General features: G+C 49.6%; 1 protein-coding gene across 2 annotated transcripts in view; it reads right to left on the bottom strand.

Moving 5' to 3' along the window:
* The window catches only part of ppef1 (protein phosphatase, EF-hand calcium binding domain 1), a 135,205-nt gene that overhangs the window by 69,601 nt on the left and 51,040 nt on the right, over positions 1-14,564 (bottom strand). Inside the window, exons 6-7 of one of the 2 annotated variants that reach the window (XM_086006174.1) lie at positions 10,977-11,152; positions 8,560-8,671 (exon numbers count right to left, since the gene is read on the bottom strand). In XM_086006174.1, the coding sequence (XP_085862300.1) occupies positions 8,560-8,671; positions 10,977-11,152 (288 nt within the window). Of the gene's footprint in view, positions 1-8,559; positions 8,675-10,976; positions 11,153-14,564 lie in introns of both variants that reach the window. The other variant, XM_086006173.1, reaches the window with a different exon arrangement.

The raw sequence follows: 14,564 nt of genomic DNA, 5'->3' as shown, positions 1-14,564 counted from the left end.
ACTTGAGGCCAATTCAAGAAGGAGTTGGATATATTTCTTAAGGCTAAAGGGATCAAGGGATATGGGGAGACGGCAGGGACAGGGCACTGAGTTTGGGTGATCAGCCATGATCTCATTGAATGGCGGAGCAGGCTCGAGGGGCCGAGTGGCCTACTCCTGCTCCTATCTTCTATGTTTCTATGTTTCGACACAGAATTACAACTTTTAGATTTTTCCAATTTTTAAGGCTGTTATAATCAAACACAACTCTTTTTCTCCCCAATAACAACAGAAACAGATTTCTCTCTCCACAGATGTTGCCTGGCCTGCTGAGTTTTTCCAGCGTTTTCTGTTGTTATTTCGGATTTCCAGCATCCGCAGTATTTTGCTACCTTATTCCCCCCTCTAGTTTTCCTGTTTTTTTCCACCAATACCCTAACGGATTTCCTTGGCTACAAGGATGGAGCATGAAATGGACTTCTTCCTTACCACCGGATAGCTGCTCCATAAACCCTTGCCGGGACTTGTGTCTGCTGGGCAGTTTCAGCTGCCACACCCTGGGGTGAACCACCGCACTCCCGTGAAGCCTGGCCGAGCGCTCATAAAACAACCACACCCAACTGATCTAATGGACCAGCAGCCCTGGGGCTCACAGCAACCCAAGTATCAATACTGCTAGGGCCGCGCGGGGAGAGATCACGGCTAAATTTCCACTCAAGAAGCACAAAGAATAAAAAACTCTTTTTTTTTCAAACATTGAAGAGCAATGCCTGGTTGAACTGAGGAAGAAGTGGGACCGGTTGAATTGAGGCAGAACGATGCCAGGCTGAATCGAGAAATGTGAGTGCCAGTGTGAACTGGGAAGGTTGGAGAAGAGAACGGACAGAATTTTCTGAGGTACAAATGAGGGGGGGTTGGAGGTGGGGGGGGGGAGTGAAAGTTGAAAAAAGGTGAACCCCTGACCCACAACCCACCTCCAACCCGCCCACTTTCCCCCTTCACTCAGGTGGGACGGGGGACGGGGTGCCAACCCGCTGCCAGGAGGCGGGTTGGTCATTTAAATATTATAATGAGGCCTGAAGCCTCTACTTTAACCTGCTTTGCGGGCGGATGGAATCCCGGGGTTCGGGAATCCCAGCGGCTGCGACGAGGCGGCCTCAGTCTCAGGGAGCAATTCTTGTGGACCGGGGGGAGAAGGAGTGCTTCCTCCCAGCCCCCGAGCTCCCCCCCATTAGCCTGGCCCTCCCCGGGGTCAGGGATCGGACCCCACCAGGGATCGGTCCCCCCCCATGGACCTGGAACAACCCTCCCCTCCCCCACCACCAGATCGCAATTCGGCCCCAGGGTTGGGGATCAGACCCCCCACAGATCGCAACTCCACCCCCGCCCCTGGGACAGCGATTGGACCCCCCCCCCCAACCCCTGGACCTGGAACACCCCCGCAGGGGATCGCAGCCCCCCCCCCTCCGAGGGATCGCACCCCTTCCCGGAGCATCGCACCCGCCCCCCCCCCCCACCCCGCCTCTGGCAGATTGGATTCCCCCACCCCCGGGCCTGGAACAACCCCCCCCCCCCTCACAGCGTGTCGGGAAACCCGAACTTCCTGGTTTCCTGCCATCTCCCGGGTCCCCTCGCACCGTGCGGGTGGGATCCGGGAAAATCCAGCCCAACATCTCTGTGAAGTGGGCAATTGGATAGGCTGTGTCTCCATGAACGGGATCCAGAGGGGTTCGATGAAGTTGGGCGGGAGGAGGCTCCTGTGGAACATACTTCATCTAACCCTATCAATATTTCTCCCTCATGTACTTATCTAGATTTCCCCTAAATGCATCTCTGCTATTCACCTCAACCATTCCCTGTGGTAGCGAGTTCCACATTCTCACCACTCTTTGGGTAAAGATGTTTCTCCTGAATTCCCTATTGGATTTATTAGTGACTATCTTACATTAATGACCCCTAGTTCTGATTCCCTTACTAGTGGAAACATCTTCTCTATGTTTAACCTGTCAAACCTCTTCATACTATTACTCTAAGTATGCTAAATGTGGTCTAACCAAGGTTCTGTATAAGTTTAATATAACTGCTCTGCTTTTCAATTCTATCCTTCCGGAAATGACCCCAAATGCTTTATTTGTTTGTACTTTTTGTGGTTTCGTTAACCTGCGTCGCTACTTTTAATGATTTGTGTATCTGTACCCCGAGATCTGTTTGTGCCTTCAGGGTCTTATTTTCCAACCTCACACTTGTTGAAATTTATTGGCCATTTACACGCCCATTCTGCAAGTTTGTTGACATCTTGTATCTTGTTGCAGTCCTTCTCTCTATTAACTATACCCCCAAATTTGCTGTCATCCGCAAATTTTAAAATAGTGCTTCCGATTCCCAAACCCAAATAAATTATATAAACAGTGAGCGACAATGCTCCCAGCACCGATCCTTGTGGAGCATCACTTCCCACCTTTTGTCAGTCTGACTCCACATGCTCTGACCTTAGTCATGATCCTACCTTATCGAAGGCCTTTTGAAAGTCCATGTATATTACATCCATTGCATTACCCTGTCTACTCTTTCTGTTACTTGTTCAAAGAATTCAATTTGGTCAAGCATGAACTCTGTTCTGACTACACTTTATTATAATTTCGGTTTCCAGATATTCGGTTTCTTTGAGTAAAGATTCCATTATCTTTCCTACCACTGACGTTAAGCTGACTGGTCTATAGTTCCCTGGACTTGTTCTATCTCCCTTTGTAAATATAGGAATCACATTAGCTGTCCGCCAGTCCTCTGGCACTATTCCCATTATTATTGATTTTTTATATATATGTGTAATAGTGTCTCTGCTATCTCTTCCCTAGATTCTTTTAATATACGCAGATTAATAAAACAAATACTTTTTGATATAGATTAATGACCTGGACTTGGGTATACAGGGCATAATTTCAAAGTTTGCAGATGACACTTAACTTGAAATGCAGTAAACAGTGAGGAGGATAGTAACAGACTTCAGGAGGACAGAGACAGATCGGTGAAATGGGCAGACACACGGCAGATGAAATTTAATGCAGTGTGAAGTGGTAGGACGAATGAGGAGAGGCAATATGAACTAAATGATACAATTTTAAAGGTGGTGCAGGAACAGAGAGACGTGGGGGTGAATGTACACAAATCTTTGAAGGTGGCAGGACAAACACAGAAACATAGAAACATAGAAGATAGGAGCAGGAGTAGGCCATTCGGCCCTTCGAGCCTGCTCTGCCATTTAATGAGATCATGGCTGATCATCCAAGTTCAGTACCCTGTCCCTGCCTTCTCCCCATATCCCCTGATCCCTTTAGCCTTAAGAAATATATCCAACTCTTTCTTGAATATATTTAATGAACTGGCCTCCACCGCCCTCTGTGGCAGAGAATTCCACAGGTTCACCACTCTCTGGGTGAAGAAATTCCTCCTCATTTCAGTCCTAAATGGCTTACCCCTTATCCTTAGACAAGTTGAGAAGGCTGTTAAACAAGCATACGGGATCCTTGGGTTTATTAATAGAGGCATAAAGTACAAAAGCAAGGAAGTTATGTTAATCCTTTAGAAAACACTGATTAGGCCTCAGCTGGAGTACTGTGTCCAATCGGCAGCAGCAGTGGAGGAGGCGGGGGCAAGATTTAAAACAGCGAGGGGAGAGGCAGCACGGGAATCGGCGGCAGCGGAGGAGGAGGGGGCTGCGGCGGAGGAGGAGGCGGCAAGGTTTAAAACAGCGAGGGGAGAGGCAGCACGGGAATCGGCGGCAGCGGAGGAGGAGGCGGCAGCAGCAGCGGAGGAGGGGGCGGTACCTCCGACAATTTCAACAGCAACAAAAACCAAGGAGTGATGTCACAGGTAGGACAGCTGGTAGGTGATTTGTTGGTGAGTATTAGCGTTTTGTTCTCTCTCAGCTAGGACAGTGGTTTAAACTAGGAACGGGAAACTATAACGCATTTTGTTAAATTTATAACTTAACTAATTAAACTAATTAATATAACTATAAATAGTCGTTGAATACAGACTTTATCTAATTAAATAAATAAAATAAGGCTAGACTAAGATATGGCAGGGCAGGTTGTGTGTCTGGACTGCAGTCTGTGGGAGTTTGTGGACAGCGAGACTGTCCCGAGCGAACACGTCTGCAGGAGATGTCTCCGTCTCGAATCTCTCCGGCTCAGAGTCATTGAGCTGGAGAGCGAGTTGGAGACACTCCGACACACAAGGGAGGGGGAGGAGTATCTGAACAGTTGACTCCAGACATCGGTCACACCTCGTAGAGAGGTGCAGGATCAGAACGGGGTTGGTGTGACCGATAGTGTGCAGAGTAAGGGGAGCCCAGGTAAGAAAGGGAACGAGGATCCACAGAAACTGATCCTATCCAACAGGTACAATGTACTTACTACCTGTGAGGGTAAGGATAAAGACTGTCGGAAGGACAGCCAGAATGCGGACCATGGCACCTTGGAGCAGGAGGCTGTCCTAAGGGGGGAGGAGGAGGAGAGGAAGTGTAATGTGGTAGTTGTAGTGGATTCTATAATTAGGGGGACAGAGAGCATCCTTTGTAAGCAAGATCAAGAGGCCCACATGGTATGTTGCCTACCTGGTGCCAGGGTGAGGGACATCTCAAACCGGCTTGAAAGGATATTGGAGAGGGAGGGGGAGGATCCAGTCGTTGTGGTCCATGTTGGGACCAACAACATAGGGAAGAGTAGGCACGAGGTCCTGCTTGGGGAGTACCAGGAACTAGGAGCTAAATTAAAGAGCAGGACCTCAAGGGTTATAATCTCTGGATTATTACCTGAGCCACGTGCAAATTGGTGTAGAGATAAGCTGATTAGAAAATAAACACGTGGCTAAAGGAGTGGTGTGGGAAAGAGGGGTTCCATTTCATGGGGCACTGGCACCAGTATTGGGAGAGGAAGGAACTGGACCACTGGGACGGGCTCCACCTGAACCGGTCTGGGACCAGGGTCCGAGCGGAAAGGATAAATAGGGCGGTCACAAGGACTTTAAACTAGTAAATGGGGGGGGGGAGGAGGGGGGGAGGGGGAGCGGGGGTGCTCAGGTGGAAATTGTAGTAGAAATAATAGTTCAAAAACAAACAAAAGGGAAGAGAGTAGAGTAACAGTCAGAAATCGTGCTTCAGGCACGACAGGTAAAGGGAAAACTAAAAGATCTAAAGCGATTAAACCTGGAGAGAGAAATAAGAAACAGGTGAGTAAAACATCAGAGCTGAAGGACAGGCTCGGGTGTGTGGCCCAAATAAACGTTCTTTACACAAACACACAGAGTATAAGGAACAAACTGAATGAACTGCAGGCACGAATTCAGATTGGAGGGTGTGACATGGTGGCCATTACTGAGACATGGCTGCAAGATGGTCAGGACTGGGAACTAAATATACCAGGTTGTAAGGTCTACAGGAAAGATGGGGAAAATGGCAGAGGGGGAGGAGTCGCCTTAGTGGTTAGGGATGAAATCATTCAAAGAGTTGGAATAAACGGGTCTTTTTCCGAGTGGCAGGCAGTGACTAGTGGGGTACCGCAGGGATCGGTCCTTGGACCCCAGTTAGTCACAATATATATTAATGATCTAGACGAGGGAACTAGATGTAATATCTCCAAGTTTGCAGATGACACAAAGCTGGGTGGGTGTGTGTGCTGTGAGGAGGATGCAGAGAAACTCCAGTATGATTTGGACAGGTTGGGCGATTGGGCAGATGCATGGCAAATGCAGTATAATGTGGATAAATGCGAGGTTATCCTCTTCGGTGGCAAAAACAGGAAGACAGATTGGCCTAGAAATTCATTAAGGCGCTGCCAGCTTTGCGCCCAGTTAACGCCTAAAGGGTGATTTTGCACCAAAAATGAGTTTGCGCAGATATTCAGCACAGCGGTATTGGCGGCGGTAGCCGTTAGCGCTGCGCCGGCACCGATGACGTCATCGGTGTGCGCAGTGCCCCGGTTCCGCCCCGAAACCGCGCCGATCCCCATATTTAGTTGCGGCCGCCTCCTCCGAAGCGGCCGCAAACAGCGACCAGAAAACAGGGCCGTCCTGCTGCCTTAGTGGGGCGCTTTAAAGCGGAAGGTGCGGCCGGCCGCTTTTGCGGCGGCCGCCTGCCCGCACCTCCTTCCCCGGCCTCCTCCACCCCCCCCCCCCCGCGGCATTGCCGGCTGCTTTCCACGAGCCCGGCACTTCTCCGTGGTGCCGGGCTCATTTGCCGGCACTATCCAGCGGCGATCTCCCCGTTGCAGGCAGCTCCCCCTTAAGAGAAGGAGGAGGCCTGCAGTACCGCAGCCTGCCGCTGCGCAGCGCCTGGCGTTGCGGCGCCAAGAGCGCTGATATTCAGTGTCAGCGCACCAAGCGGAGGCGGGCACACCCTGGTATAGCGCCCGCTTCCGAATTGGGGTGCTAACAATGAATATCTGACGATCGCTATAGGCTTCCCGCCCAGCGCTAACTTTTGGGCGCTAGGCAGCTGGCGGGGCCATAGTGAATTTCTAGGCCATTATTATCTGAACGGTAATAGATTGGGAAAAGGGGAAGTGCAATGAGACCTGGGTGTCCTTGTGCACCAGTCGCTGAAGGTAAGCATGCAGGTGCAGCAGGCGGTTAAGAAGGCAAATGGTATGTTGGCCTTCATAGCGAGAGGATTTGAGTACAGGAGCAAGGAAGTCTTGCTGCAGTTGTACAGGGCCTTGGTGAGACCACACCTTGAGTATTGTGTGCAGTTTTGGTCGCCTTATCTGAGGAAGGATGTTCTTGCCATGGAGAGAGTGCAGCAAAGATTCACCAGACTGATACCTGGGATGGCAGGAATGACATATGAGGAGAGATTGGGTCGATTAGGCTTATATTTGCTAGAGTTGAGAAGAATGAGAGTGGTTCCCATTGAAACTTATAAAATTCTAACAGGACTAGACAGACTAGATGCAGGAAGGATGTTCCCGATGGCAGGGGAGTCCAGAACCAGGGGTTACAGTCTAAGGATAAGGGGTAAGCCAGTTAAGACTGAGATGAGGAGGAATTTCTTCACCCAGAGAGTGGTGAACCTGTGGAATTCTCTACCACACAAGGCAGTTGAGTCCAATTCATTAAATATATTCAAGAAGGAGTTGGATATATTTCTTGAGACTAAAGGGATCAAGGGATATGTGGAGAAAGCAGGGACAGGGTACTGAATTTGGATGATCAGCCATGATCTCATTAAATGGCGGAGCAGGCTCGAGGGGCCGAATGGCCTACTCCTGCTCCTATCTTCTATGTTTCTATGTTCAATGATAAGAGAGGCTATAATGAGCGGTAAACAGGCAGTGGAGACCTTTTGGGTAGAATTAAGAAATAGGAAAGGATCTAAGACTGTAGTGGGAGTTGTGTATAGATCCCCTGGTAGCAGCTGTGAAGTGCTAGATTGTATAAATGCAGAGATTAGACAAGCGTGTAGCAAAGGCAGAGTGGTTTTAATGGGGGATTTTAACTTTCATATAGATTGAGATTAGCAGACTAGCACCTGTCAGAAAGCTAGTGAATTTCTTCAGTGTGTCCAGGATAGTTTTCTACAACAATATGTCCTGGAGGCAACAAGGGGGCAAGCCATATTAGATTTAGTAATGAGTAATGAGCCAGATTTAGTTAATTAACAGCCTAACTGTGCGTGAACGTTTATCCAATAGCGATCATAACATGATCGAGTTCAACGTAATGTTTGAAAGGGAGAAACGCGAAACAGCGACTAAGATTCTAGATTTGGGTAAGGCCGACTTCAACGGGATGAGACGGAGACTGTCCACAGTAAACTGGGCAAATCTGTTAATGGGTAAAATGACAGAAGATCAGTGGGAGATGTTTAAAAAATAATTTAATGTGATACAGAACCAGTTTATACCCCTGAGGGGCAAGAGCTCCACTTACCAAAAGAAACAGGCATGGGAGACTAAAGAGGTGAGAGACAGCGTAAAGCTAAAGGCGAACGGGAAAGATACAAAGAACAGCAAAGGGTCACAAAACAGATAGTAAGAGCTACAAAAAGGAAATATGAAAAGAAACTTGCAAGGGATATCAAAATGAACACAAAGAATTTTTATCGTTACATTAGGAAATTGCTAGATTCTATAATTAAGGATCGGGCGACTGAACACCTCAAAAATGTTCAGTTGATCAGAGAGAGCCAGCATGGATTTGTGAAAGGCAGGTCATGCCTGACAAACCTGATTGAACTTTTTGAAGAGGTGACTAAATTAGTGGACAGGGGAATGTCTACGGATGTTATTTATATGGACTTCCAGAAGGCATTTGATAAAGTCCCACATAAGAGACTGTTAGCTAAGGGAGAAGCACACGAAGTTGAGGGCAAATTATTGACCTGGTTAGGAAATTGGCTGAGCGGCAGGAGACAGAGAGTGGGGATTGGGACAATTCGATTGTCACCAATGGACCTTCCAAAGGTATCACACTCACACAAATATAGCATCAAGTGGAAGGCCCACCATGAAAACGAGCTGGAATAACCTTTGCACTGGCACAATGGAGACCTGAAATGCACCAACGGAAATCAAAATGCCCTACCGCAAATTGTTATCTCCTTGGAGTAACACGTTGAAAGATGGATGATGTTTGGCATCTGTTTCAAGAACTTCCTGGTCTCATGCAAGAGCTGTAGCACATAGCGACCGTGAAGCTGCTGAAACAGCAAATCGAGTGTCAAAGTTACCAACATGAAGTGCAGAACTAAGCAACTAAATAGAGTATGGTAGTGTAGCGGTTATCATAGCGGTCTAGTAGCCCAGCGGGCCTGGACTATTAATTCAGCTAGAACTTGAGTTCAAAACCCACCATGGAATTTTGAGAATTTGAATTAAGTTTAAAAAAAAGTTTTGGATATGAAAAGATGGTATCAGTAAAACAAAACGTGACTGTTGTAAAAACCCAACTGGTTCACTAATCTCCTTTAGGGAAGGAAACCTGCCGTCCTTACCCGGTCTGGCCCATATGTGACTTCAGTCCCACAGCAATGTAGTTAAGTCTTAACTGGCCTCTGCAGTGGACTAGCGAGCCACTCAGTTGTATCAGAAATAAAACTGGGAGGACCACCAGGCTGCGACCTAAGCATCAATTCAAGATATGACAACAGCACACAAAGCCCAGTCGACCCTGCAAAGTCTTCCTCACCAGCATCTGGGGACTTGTGCTAAAATTGGGAGAGCTGTCCCACAGACTAGTCAAACAACAGCCTGACATAGTCATACTCACAGAATCATACCTTTAAGCCAATGTCCCAGACTCCTCCATCACCATCCCTGGGTATGTCCTGTCCCACCAGTAGGACAGACCCACCAGGGGTGGAGGCACAGTGGTATACAGTCGGGAAGGAGTGGCCCTGGGAGTCCTCAACATTGACTCCGGACCCCATGAAGTCTCATGGCTTCAGGTCAAGCATGGGCAAGGAAACCTCCTGCTGATTACCACCTACCGCCCTCCCTCAGCTGCTGAATCAGTACTCCTCCATGTTGAACACCACTTGGAAGAAGCACTGAGAGTAGCAAGGGCACAGAATGTACTCTGGGTGGGGGACTTCAATGTCCATCGCCAAGAGTGGCTCGGTAGCACCACTACTGGCCGAGCTGGCCGAGTCCTGAAGGACATAACTGCCAGACTGGGCCTGCAGCAGGTGGTGAGAGAACCAACACGAGAGAAAAACCTACTTGACCTCGTCCTCACCAATCTACCTGTCGCAGATGCATCTGTTCAATACAGTATTGGTAGGAGTGACCACCGCACAGTCCTTGTGGAGACGAGTCCTGTCTTCAAACTGAGGACACCCTCCATCATGTTGTGTGGCACTACCACCGTGCTAAATGGGATAGATTCAGAACAGATCTAGCAGCTCAAAACTGGACATGCACGAGGCGCTGTGGGCCATCAGCAGCAGCAGAATTGTATTCCACCACAATCTGTAACCTCATGGCCCGGCATATCCCTCACTCTACCATTACCATCAAGCCAGGGGACCAACACTGGTTCAATGAGGAGTGCATGAGGAGTGCAGAATAGCATGCCAGGAGCAGCACCAGGCATACCTAAAAATGAGGTGCCAAACTGGTGAAGCTACAACACAGGACTACATGCATGCTAAACAGCGGAAGCAGCATGCTATAGACAGGGCTAAGCGATTCCACAACCAACGGATCAGATCAAAGCTCTGCAGTCCTGCCATATTCAGTCGTGAATGGTGGTGGACAATTAAGCAACTAATGGGAGGAGAAGGCTCCAAGAACATCCTTATCCTCAATGAAGGCGGAGCGCAGCACGTGAGTGCAAAAGACAAGGCTGAAGCATTCGCAACCATCTTCAGCCAGAAGTGTCAAGTCATCTCGGCCTCCTCCCAAGGTCCCCACCATCACAGATACCAGTTTTCAGCCAATTCGATTCACTCGACGTGATATCAAGAAATGGCTGAGCGCACTGGATACAGCAAAGGCTATGGGCCCCGACAACATCCCAGCTGTCGTGCTGAAGACTTGCGTCCCAGAACTAGACAAGCTGTTCCAGCAGTTGAAACATTGCCATCTACCCGACAATGTGGAAAACTGCCCAGGTGTGTCCTGTCCACAACGAGCAGGAAAAATCCAATCCGGCCAATTACCGTCAGCCTTCTCTCAACCATCAGCAGAGTGGCGGAAGGTGTCATCAACAGTGATATTCCATCAGTGAGGGCTGGATTCAAATGCAGGTTCCAAAAGACACAGGACAGTTCTAATACAGGGTGACAGCCAATCGTCCTCTATTATAGATAACATCAGTACTCTTCACCCTTTTAAGCTGTGCTCACTGGACCTACATTACAGTGACCTGGGAGTGCAGGCTTACAATCCTACACAGGCACTGCACAGCACAATGTCACACACCACAGATGTGCAGAATGAACGTCCAGGGCCATCAGCGAATCTTACCCTGAATCTTTGTATGATTGTACAGTGACTCACTTGCTGCTGTTTGAATGCTTTAAGCAACAAATTGGCATCAATTGCTGTAAGAGGAAAAGAGAGTCGAGGTCCCGAATAGGAATCAGGAACCTTGATGCTTTCATATTCCGGCACTTTGTCAGTCTCTGAATTGTCACACGTGTCCACTGATGGGTTCAACAGCTGGGAAAGCAAGTCTGGAAAAGAAAGGCATAGAATGGGATATGTCGACAGGCAATGTACATTACTGTCAATGAAAGCTACCAGTAACCCAGTCACACTTAGCAGCAACTGTAAAAAATGTCAAAAAAATTATCTGCATCATGCAGGGGTGATTTTAACCCTACTCGCTCAGCAGAAACCTGGCAGTTAAAATCGCCCGGGCTCTTACCTGTCCTAAAGCCGCCATGATCGTAGCATCTGCAATTTTAACCTGCTCTCCTGAGCAGGCAGTGAGGACAGGCGCCCGGAGCCAACAGGGTCCTTCTTTATATTTATACTAGCTGGAGTGCCCGGCGGTGCCGAGGCTTTTTCGAGGGCATGTTGTTGTTGGAAGAGAGAGAGAGAGCAACTGGGGGGGGGAAGAGAGAGAGAGAGCGACTGGGGGGGGAAAAGAGAGAGAGCGACTGGGGGGGGAAAGAGAGAGAGCGACTGGGGGGGGAAGAGAGAGAGCGACGGGGGGAAAGAGAGAGAGCGACTGGGGGGGGAAGAGAGAGAGCGACGGGGGGAAGAGAGAGAGCGACTGGGGGGGGAGAGAGAGAGAGCGACTGGGGGGGAAGAGAGAGAGCGACTGGGGGGGAAGAGAGAGAGCGACTGGGGGGAAGAGAAAGAGTGACTGGGGGGGAAGAGAGAGAGCGACTGGGGGGGAAGAGAGAGAGCGACTGGGGGGGAAGGGAGCGAGCGACTGGGGGGGAAGAGAGAGAGCGACTGGGGGGGACGAGAGAGAGCGACTGGGGGGAAGAGAGAGCGACTGGGGGGGAAGAGAGAGAGCGACTGGGGGGGAAGAGAGAGAGCGACTGGGGGGGAAGAGAGAGAGCGACTGGGGGGGAAGAGAGAGAGCGACTGCGGGGGAAGAGAGCGAGCGACTGGGGGGGAAGAGAGAGAGCGACTGGGGGGAAGAGAGAGAGCGACTGGGGGGGAAGAGAGAGAGCGACTGGGGGGGAAGAGAGAGAGCGACTGGGGGGGAAGAGAGAGAGCGACTGGGGGGAAGAGAGAGAGCGACTGGGGAGGAAGAGAGAGAGCGACTGGGGGGGAAGAGAGAGAGCGACTGGGGGGGAAGAGAGAGAGCGACTGGGGGGGAAGAGAGAGAGCGACTGGGGGGGAAGAGAGAGAGCGACTGGGGGGGAAGAGAGAGAGCGACTGGGGGGGAAGAGAGAGAGCGACTGGGGGGGAAGAGAGAGAGCGACTGGGGGGGGAAGAGAGAGAGCGACTGGGGGGAAGAGAGAGAGCGACTGGGGGGGAGAGAGACTGGGAGAGAGAGAGAGAAACTGGGGGGAGAGAGAGTGCGACTGAGGGGGGAGAGAGAGAGACGGGGAGAGAGAGAGAGAGAATGGGGAGATAGAGAGAGAGAGACTGAGGGGGGAGAGAGAGAGACTGGGGGGAGAGAGAAAGACTGGGAGAGAGAGAGAGACTGGGGGAGAGAGAGAGGGACGGGAGAGAGAGAGAGAGAGAGAGTAGAGAGATTGGGGGGAGAGAGAGGAGAGAGACTGGGGGGAGAGAGAGAGAGACTGGGGGAGAGAGAGAGAGAGAGACTGGGTGGGAGAGAGAGAGAGAGAAAAAGAGACTGGGGGAGAGAGAGACGGGGGAGAGAGACGGGGAGAGAGAGAGAGAGAGACTGGGGGAGAGAGAGAGAGAGAGAGAGAGACAGGGGAAGGGAGAGAGAGACTGGGGAGAGAGAGAGATAGAGAGACTGGGAGACAGAGAGAGAGAGATAGAGAGACGGGGAGCGAGAGAGCGATTGGGGGGAGAGAGAGAGACTGGAGGAGGGAGAGACTGGAGGAGAGAGAGAGACGGAGAGGGAAGAAATAGAGAAGAGAGGAAGAGGCCCGGCCCGAGTCACCCCAGCTGAGTAGGCTGGGCACAGTGAAAGCATTGACTTCTTTATGACAGCACAAAAACTGCTCTAACATCATAGCAGCTCTTCGACATCATAGTCACTCAATGCTAATGAGCGGATAATGAGCGGAATTTTGAACGTGTTTTGGATTCCGACGGCACAAATTTTGTCTCACCGAAACGTAAATACGCTTATGACCGCTCTGGAATCGTAAGCTTTCTTTTGACGTAACACATGTGTAGGTACACTCTATAACTTTTGCGTGTATAGAGAGCGGACAGACAGACGATGTCATGTAATGTTTTCCTGACTGACCTGTTTGGACACCATTTACACCTTTGATTGCTGTGATTATCTCTCTGACGAGGTGTGATAAATGGCAGTTAGAAAGGTTACCTGTAAACATCTGACATTATTCTCTGACTATATAAGCTGTATTTTTATGCATCTCTCCACTTCACCTGACGAAGGAGCAGCGCTCCGAAAGCTTGTGATTTCAAATAAAGCTGTTGGACTATAACATGGTGTTGTGTGATTTCTTACATTCATCTTCGTAGCGAGAGGGTTTGAGTACAGGAACAAGGATGTCTTGCTGCAGTTGTACAGGGCCTTGGTGAGACCACATCTTGAGTATTGTGTGCAGTTTTGGTTGCCTTATCTGAGGAAGGATGTTCTTGCCATAGAAGGAGTTCAGCGAAGATTCACCAGGCTGATACCTGGGATGGCAGGAATGACGTATGAGGAGAGATTGGGTCGATTGGGCTTGTATTCGCTGGAGTTTAGAAGAATGAGAGGGGATCTCATTGAAACTTATAAAATTCTGACAGGACTGGACAGACTAGATGCAGGAAGGATGTTCCCGATGGCGGGGGAGTCCAGAACCAGGAGTCACAGTCTAAGGATAAGGGGTAAGCCATTTAGGACTGAGATGAGGAGGAATTTCTTCACCCAGAGAGTGGTGAACCTGTGGCATTCTCTGCCACAGAAGGCAGTAGAGGCCAATTCATTAAATATATTCAAGGAGTTGGATATATTTCTTAAGGCTAAAGGGATCAAGGGGTATGGGGAGAAGGCAGGGACAGGGTACTGAATTTGGATGATCAGCCATGATCGCATTGAATGGTGGAGCAGGCTCGAGGGGCCGAATGGCCTACTCCTGCTCCTATCTTCTATGTTTCTATGTTTCTATGTTTCTATATCCCCGCCCCCATTTCCCAGCCCCCAAACTGCCTTTTAATCTGTTTCATTTCCTGCCTTTTTTCTCAGTTCTGACGAAGGGTTTCGACCCGAAACGTTGACTCTATTTCTCTCTCCACGGATGTTGCCTGGCCTGCTGAGTTTTTCCAGCATTTTCTGTTGTTATTTTTAATTCCTGGAGGGTTGGCCACCCGACTCAGTTCCACAGTCATGCTCCTAAATTCATCCCACTAACCATTTGGGAGTGGGTGGGTTGCTTATGGAACCCATTTTAAAAATCCTCCTAAAACAGGATGGGAGCGCCTCAGCACAGTTTAAAACTCCTCGCAGCAGTGAATTGTGAAGATTTAATTAAA

Source organism: Somniosus microcephalus, chromosome 14 (genome assembly GCF_052327205.1).
Source record: "Somniosus microcephalus isolate GS21.2 chromosome 14, FLI_Smic_1.0, whole genome shotgun sequence".
Lineage (NCBI taxonomy): Eukaryota > Metazoa > Chordata > Chondrichthyes > Squaliformes > Somniosidae > Somniosus > Somniosus microcephalus.
Note: the sequence above shows the minus strand (reverse complement) of the source record. Positions and strands in the feature narration are given on the sequence as shown.